Source organism: Corvus brachyrhynchos, unplaced genomic scaffold (assembly GCF_000691975.1).
Source record: "Corvus brachyrhynchos isolate BGI_N302 unplaced genomic scaffold, ASM69197v1 scaffold61, whole genome shotgun sequence".
Lineage (NCBI taxonomy): Eukaryota > Metazoa > Chordata > Aves > Passeriformes > Corvidae > Corvus > Corvus brachyrhynchos.
In genome coordinates, this window is record NW_008236478.1 from 8,913,713 (window position 1) to 8,921,361 (window position 7,649).

Here is a 7,649-nt window from a genome sequence, read left to right on the forward strand (position 1 = left end):
CAGGTGCTTTGTTCTTGTTTTAGCATGATGGTTTCAGAAGTCCCTGTTGGGCAAAACCTGAGTGGCCCTGGGGGACAGAATAGCTCTCCTACAGCCTTGGCTGGAAGCAAGAAAATCTGAAATGAATATGGATGCTCTGATATCCAGTATCCAGTCTCAGTAACGTCCCAACCTGCTCACGCTGGAGCAGCTCATGTGTTACGGGACAGACTGCCTAAGAGAGATGTTCACAGGAGCTCAGAACCCACATTGGTACCAGATTTTTGACAGAACCTGGGTCCTGTTAAGATAACAAAATCAATGGCCCTGATACACCGAGACTGTTAAATGTGAGAAAAGGTACTGAACAGTTTTTGAGACAGGGTAAGAATTTTAGCTGACATGCTTAAAAAATCTGTCTCCTAACAAAAGGAAATCACATTGAGAGTTGTAAAAGGCATCTAAGTGACAGTCATAGGACTGTCAGGTACCCAGTGCTCACTAGACTGAACTGTATGAGAAGTGCAGAGATGTCTTGAGCTCCCTTAAATATGCCAGTCGATGGCTGCAGCCAGACCTCAGCAGCTGTACTAACCTTTTCCACTGTGTGCTGGAGGCTCTGGAGCCTGCAGATGGATGGAACAACACTGAAAATCTGTGATTACTATTGATAATTACCTGATCTTTATTATCTGTCCTATTTATGCAGCAAATGTGTTATAAAAGAGAGGGGGCTGTCAATGTGCTCCACATGAAACTCAGCATATGGGCAAGTTACTGTGTTGCATAAGACTTTATCTTCCTTAGAAACTATGGCAGGAGGCTCCCATACTTTGTCTTTTAGGTACAATGTTTAGTTAAGCTTCTGGAATAGTTGTCACGATGATTATGGGTAAAGAAAGCCCATAAAAAAGTTGAAGATCATCAAATTATGTGAAGTGTGAGCTGGGCAGTAGTGGACATTTACTGACTGCATCCTGTAAACCAGGAAAAACAAAATTTAAGTGAGGTGGGTTCAAAGTGGGAAGAAAGGATGAGTCTGGAGTGCAGACCAACTGGTTATGCAGCATTGTTATAGAAATGTACGTAGATATAATATTTTTATTAAAAAATTAAGAGGGAGAGTTAATTGAAAACTGTATTTTTAGGAAGCATTGACTGTATCTGGTCTTCTTTCCATCATAGGTCCTCCAGCAGTACAGCTCTCTCCAGACTGCCATTAGGAGAGACTCTTAAAAGTTGGGACAGCCTCAGGACATACCCTGGAGAGTAGATTGCAATGTTCTGGGAAACCACCCAGTGCACCACAATAGACACAGAGAATCAAAAGCATCTCTGACAGCCACAGCTGCTGTATTTTTACATATGTCACAGGACATTTTATAAAAGGACAGTTATGGATTCAGGTAGCCACTCTCATAAAAACTGTAAGTGCTGTATGGGTCCCAAGAGACTCCTTACTTCACTTTCCTGTCCTGAAAGAGCTCTAATGATGGAGCTGCCATAGTCTCTCTCTGGGAAGTCTGATTGCTTTACAGAGCTTCAGTGTCTAACCATAGCACCTTAGGAGTCAGAACCCATGATTTCTTGTCTTATCCAGAACATTCATAAAGAACAGATTGTTTCTTTACTCCTTTCAGCAGCCTGTGAAAAATCTTGCCGTATAAAAATAATAGAATCATACCATATTTTAGGTCAGAAGAGACCCCATGGAATTGCCTAATCCAACCTCCTGCTCAAAGCAGGGCTAACTTCCAAGGTAGCACAAGACTTTGTCCAGTTGAGTTTTGAGTATTTCCAGGGACAAAGATACCACAGTGTCTCCGGGCTCCTACTCCCATCCTTAACCAGCCTCACATGACCCTGGATTGGCTCAATCTTTTTGTAACAGGATGGTATTGTTGGTTTATGATCATCTGGTGACCTCCAGCAATTTCCAGGCCTTTTTCTATAGGATGTCTGTATTTCAAATCGAATGGACTAATTCCCTGTCCTGTGTTTAGGTAGCTGATTATCTCTGCTTAAATGCTGCATTTGGCATTTGATCACACTGAATACCATACCATTTATTTCTGATCCTATTTCCAGTTTGGCAGACCATTTTGAATTGCAAACCTTTAGCATACTAGCAGCCTTTCCTAGCATGGTGTAGTCTGTACATGCCATGGTAAAGCTCTCTTCTGAAAACATAACACTCTCTTTCCTTTGGTGGGTGGACACAGAGGTTCATTTATTTGCACCTCTCCCATAGTGATGACAGAGGTGCAGAGAAAGCATCCATCTGCATTGGTCTTTGCTAATAATTGGGCTTTGTAAAGACAAAACAGCAAATGGAATTGATTCAAAATCTATTTAAGGTCAATTCCAGTGTGTTCAGCATATTTGAGATCAAGCACGAGACAAGTTAGCAGCAGAGACAATTGATCTGGGGGCTTTAGAGAGAGAGAGAATGTTTAAGTTGATTTACTTAGAATTATTTAGTTTTTAAAGTCATGGTTTGAAAGCTGGCTCTTGGTGGGAACTCTGTGCACACAATGAGCATGTTTGGCCTTGAGCACATGTATCTGGTTTTAGTTAAGCCAGGCTGGCCACACTCATTCCACTCTGCTCATGATCTCATTCCATGCTCCTTGTCATGGTATCTGCACACCATCCAGCAATATATTAAAGCATGAGTAACTTCTCTTATGTTGATTATTCTGTCACCAAGGGAGAAATGTGTCTTGTCTGGTAGGGAACTCAGATTGTTTTAAACAAAGCTCTATACTTACACTGGAGAAAAGTCAAGAGCTGCGCCTTGTATTAGGAGGAAGAATTGGCAAGGTGTCTACTGGCCCTTGGGTAAGGCCATTTTGCGACTCAGACCAGCTACAACCAGAGAAAACCGTGGTTCCTACACTGCTGAGCTCTTTCTGCACTGTGGAAAGGCCATTTGCCCTGCTGCCAGCATGCTTCATCAGCTCGTATGCTGTGATACTTGGGGCACCTCCAAATTCTCCTGTTAGTCCAGGAAGAGAAATGCTCCTAACAGTCTTTATTTTGCCTTTAATGAAATGACCAGGTTGGTGTTAGAAATGCAATGTGCTGTGTGTTAGCCGAGTGGAAGAGATGTCTCCAGGCTGTAGGGAGGAGAGGGAAGGCTTGAAAAACTTGTTCAGCTGCTCGGTGTTGATATTTGTGTGTGCAGTGAACGAGCTGAACCCTGTGCCCCTGCTGGGCCTGTGTTCAGTGTGTGTTACCACAGGGCAAGTTTTCTGCTTCGGTCATCTGTCAGACTGGAGGGGAAGGGCTCTTGCTAGTGGCTGTCATTAGAGGCTGCTTCATTCTCTTTGCATATTTACTGAGCTGAACTCCAGCCTCAGCTCCCATCTGTGTGATAAATGAGGTACTTCTCTACAGTATCTCAAATGTGAGAGCTCCAAAACCCTTTATAGAGTCTAATTTAACTTAAGCTTGTGCCTGGAAGCGAAGTGCTCCTTTTTTTGGAGAGGGGTGAAAATGAGGGACTGAAGGCTGAGGCTAATCGCTTCTCTCATACACAGTCCTCAAAACAGATTTTGACTCAAACATGACCCCTCCTCAGTTCCTGTGTTCCACTTTCACTGCTCAGTCTTGTTCTGCTAAAAACAGCAGAAGAATCTGTGCTTGTGCTGTTTTTCACAATCCACAGCTGGCACTTGGAGTCCCTGTCTCCCAGGTTTGGTCCTCAGTAGCCTCCCTGCAGATAGGAACTGAAGGACATTTCTGGAACATGGGGTTTTCCTGACCTCCACTGCTGCTTTTTCTCTGGAGGATAGCTTCCAACTCATTGAGGACACCGTAGATCCAAACCCTCCGTGTCTCTGGCTCCTTATATGGTAACATGAAGAAGTCTAAGCATTTTAGTTCTGATTTGGAGTTACCCTGGTTGTCTTCTTGGTCAGGGAACTAGAAACTTTAAAACCTTAGGCAAGCTGGTTCTTACCACCAGGAAACCATCCCCTTAGCTCAAGCATGTGTGCTGCTGTCTCACTGTTGGCTTAGTGAAGACCAGGCTGCATTGGCAGCAATGAAAGTCCCCTACAAACCTTTGCAGAAGGTAGAGTTTTAAGCATTCCAGGTTTTTTCCCTTCTGGAAGAGGCTTTAAGATATTTGTTGTTCTAACAGCAGAAGAAAGAGGCTGAGATGGAGGGAGGGAGCCAGACTGGCTGTGGGACAGATTTGGCTTTTCTGGCAGAGAGCACACTGATATGGAGTTGATGGTGGGCAGTGAGAGCAGGAGGTAATGGAGCTGGGGACATATAGAAGAGACTTGAAGAGGCTTTGCACTCCTGAGCCATCACATCCAGACATGCAGGAAGTTGAAAAAACATTCCTGATTGAGGGGAGAGGTGTCCTTGTTCATCCTAGAGCCAAATGCATTTTGGTGACTTATCCTTACCTCTGACAGAAGCCACTGTAGAAACAGGCAGAGCAGTGAGCATAGCTAAGGTTTCCTGCTTGCCAGACCCTCATGTTTGTTTCTGGAAAGTCCTTGAGTGACTTTGCCTGAATTTATCAAAGCCTGAAGGGGTGCAGTTTTGCACTAGGTTAGCAAAGAGTGCTTTGACAAAGTGATGTGTTCTTGTGCTTGGGTCCAGCCCAGCCTTCCGCGGGCTGTGTCCTCTCCTGCTACAAGCCCATGGCTGGCTGTAGTGTTGGGGGCACACACGGGATGTAACCGCACGGGATGTAACCACACGGGATGTAACTGCACTAAATGACTTGAGACATGTTTAAGGGCAGAAACGAAAGGTTGTGGTGGCTAAGGGAGCTCCAGCAAATTTCAGGAGTTACAGGAGTTTGATGTCTCTTCAGGACCAGCTACTGGCATTAATAAAAGGTGTATGAGGATTCCTTTATCTCCTCCCTAGGTTTCATGCTGATGAGACCAATCCTGACAAGCACTGAGAGCTGCAACCCCTGCCACATATCCCCAGTGTCTTGTAAGCCTCAGTTTTGAAAAGTGACTGTAGATTTCTTCTCTCACGGCGCAGGTTCCACCATATTAGCAGAGCGGCTGGGATTGTCGACACCGAGCTCGCCCACATCAACACCCAATTCCCCCACCGTCCTCTGCAGTGGCGTCTCTGGCCCCGTATTGTCTACGTGTGGCTCTGGCCCCCTCTGCAGCTCTATCAGTGGTAAGAGTGGTGGGATCCCCTGCTGCCTTTCCTTTGCCTCCCTTCATAATCTCACACTTGTCTCCCAGAAGGGCTCTCAAACCACAATAATCAACAGATTATTATTATCCCATCAGCTCCCCTGGGGAGGAAGGGAGAGCCTCTGCAAGGGCTATTTTCAGTCTGTTTTATGTGGAAGCCGCTTGGATGCCTAGACAGCAATATTTCTCTAACCCTTTTCATCATGCAAGGTCCCGAGGGAAGCAGCGGATTTTCTGCTGCGTGCGTGGCCCTGTGACGCAGAGCTCCTTCTGGAGAGCTGTGAGGCAGTGACACGTCTCACGCCAGCTTAGACTGGAGCTAAGGGTCTGCCTACACCTCCCCCTTCTCCCTCCACACACCTTCAGTAAAATGCAGTATTGCTATTTCTAACATGCCAATGAAGTACAGTGATATTTAGATAAATGCACATGCAGTAAAAAAGGATAGGCTGTTCTGAAGCACTTAAAAAACTCCAGACATCTGCACGATCTCAAGGCATTGATGGTGGGATACATAACTTACCAAATCCTTGTTGCATGGTAACAGCTGTCTCTTGGCTTGCTCTTCGTGGGCAGCAGGCTCCAGTAGATATTGCCTTTCTGCTGCCTTGAGCCTTGGTATGTGAACCAGGACTCAGCGAGTGAGACAGCAGGTCACAGGAGCATGCATTTCTGCTAGGGCATGGTTCCTCCCTCTTTAGCTTCAGGGCAGAAATTACCTTGGGATGTCAGGAAGCAACAGGAGTGACCATGTTTTTTTGTATTGCAGGCACAGCTCCCAACTCTCCGAGCAGCTTGCCAGAGTCACCCATCTCCCCGTCCGTCTCAGGGCCCTGGGTAGATGAATGCACCATCTGCTATGAGAACATGGTAGACACAGTCATTTACTCCTGTGGACACATGTGTCTCTGCTATTCATGTGGGCTGAAGCTCAAGAAGATGGCCAATGCCTGCTGCCCCATTTGCAGACGGGCCATCAAAGATATCATCAAAACATACCGCAGCGCTTAGAGCAGCAGCAGATGTCGTGGTGGGGACTGGGCATGTGGGGAGGAGGCTGTGAAACAACACAGGTCGTGGTCTTTATTCATCACCCAGGACATACAAAAACCATCACCAATCACCACCCTGACCTCCTCTTCCATGGACAACAGATGAGACAAGCTTAGATGCTGCTCTTCTGCCCCCCAAGGAAGCTCTGGGGCTGAACTCCAGTGTCAGGGAAGTCACAATGGACTACTCTCCCTTGTGGATTTTAAACTTTATCTCAAAAAATGCCAGCTGGTGCACTCATCCCTTTTCTACACCATGCACGGCTGAGGGGAGTCTCCACTCTTTAGCAGAGACAGCAAGTGGTAAAAGGTTCAGTGCTACACATCTCCTTCCAGAGGCACCCCACATGCAGAGACAGCTTAGCAGAAGAGAAGAAACAAGCAATGTGTTTCTGTGTACAACCAGCCTGACCAGAGGAGGCTCCTTAGAAAGGACGGAGCAAGGCAAGCATTGACCCAGCGAGGGAGGTGCAGCGAGCACACTCACAGCAGAGAGGCTGGGGCCAATGCAGAAAAGAACCCAAGATTTGTGAAGCAAAACCCACCCCATATCTGCAGACAGAAGAGAAGACCCCTGGCAGCCCCTTGAGGGCTGTCCCCAACTCCTCCGTTGCCATTCTCTGACAGAGGCTTTCATGGTGGGTTTGGCAATGAACACTGGCAACAGCTCTGCTCCTTCCCAGCAGCGTCAGCCACCTCCTGTCACCATCCCGTTGCATGACGAGCGGCTCTCGAACCCCACTACCACCAACCTGTGTGTGGGGTCTCCACGCAGCACAAGGGATTCAGCAGCATCTCTTCTCCCATGGGCCTGTGGGAGAGGGAGACATAGCTCCCTCACCTTTCTCCCCCTACCATCCAGACAGCACTTGTGAGGAAAAACCCCAACCTCACTGGGGAAGAATGTATAAACCCACACATCTGTGGGTTACCTTTACTGGTAACTTTATCACTGTGCTTTAAGACAAAACCAGCCAGGTGGTAACTCAGCTCTTCACAGCCACACCGGCAGGACACGGCTGTCCTTATGCATTAGGAAGTAAGGAATGAAAAAAAGTAACTTGAGGGGTTTGGTTTGCTTTGGTTTATTTTAACAAATCCCCTTCTCTCCTGCATGAGTCGGGAACCCAGCTGTGCCCAGCAGGGACAATGGTGGCCCCCATGGTTCCCATGCAAACAACTGCTGCTCTGCCATGGCCATCGGCCTGACCCGGGGCTGCTGGCCCTTGGGCCTGGGCTGGGTGGCTTGGCAGCAGTAGGAGCTGTCTGCCTCCCTTCCCAACCCATCCTGCGCCCTTCCAAGGCTGCAGGGGAGGGAGGGACTGTGTCTGGGTCCTGAGCGGGGGTCAGGGCTGGGGTGCCACAGAAGTTGCTTTTGCCCCACCACATCACCCACCTGGCCAGACTAGGGAAGGCTGTGAAGTTGCCCCCTTCC

At 47.4% G+C, this 7,649-nt stretch overlaps 1 protein-coding gene across 2 annotated transcripts in view; it reads left to right on the forward strand.

Annotated features, from left to right (window-relative positions):
- The window catches only part of NEURL1 (neuralized E3 ubiquitin protein ligase 1), an 82,136-nt gene extending 75,823 nt beyond the window's left edge, over positions 1-6,313 (forward strand). For both annotated transcript variants that reach the window (XM_017726176.1, XM_017726174.1), the window contains exons 5-6: positions 4,996-5,142; positions 5,932-6,313. In XM_017726176.1, the coding sequence (XP_017581665.1) occupies positions 4,996-5,142; positions 5,932-6,173 (389 nt within the window). In that variant the 3' untranslated portion in view covers positions 6,174-6,313. The remainder of the gene's footprint in view (positions 1-4,995; positions 5,143-5,931) is intronic.
- Positions 6,314-7,649: the final 1,336 nt, after the last annotated feature.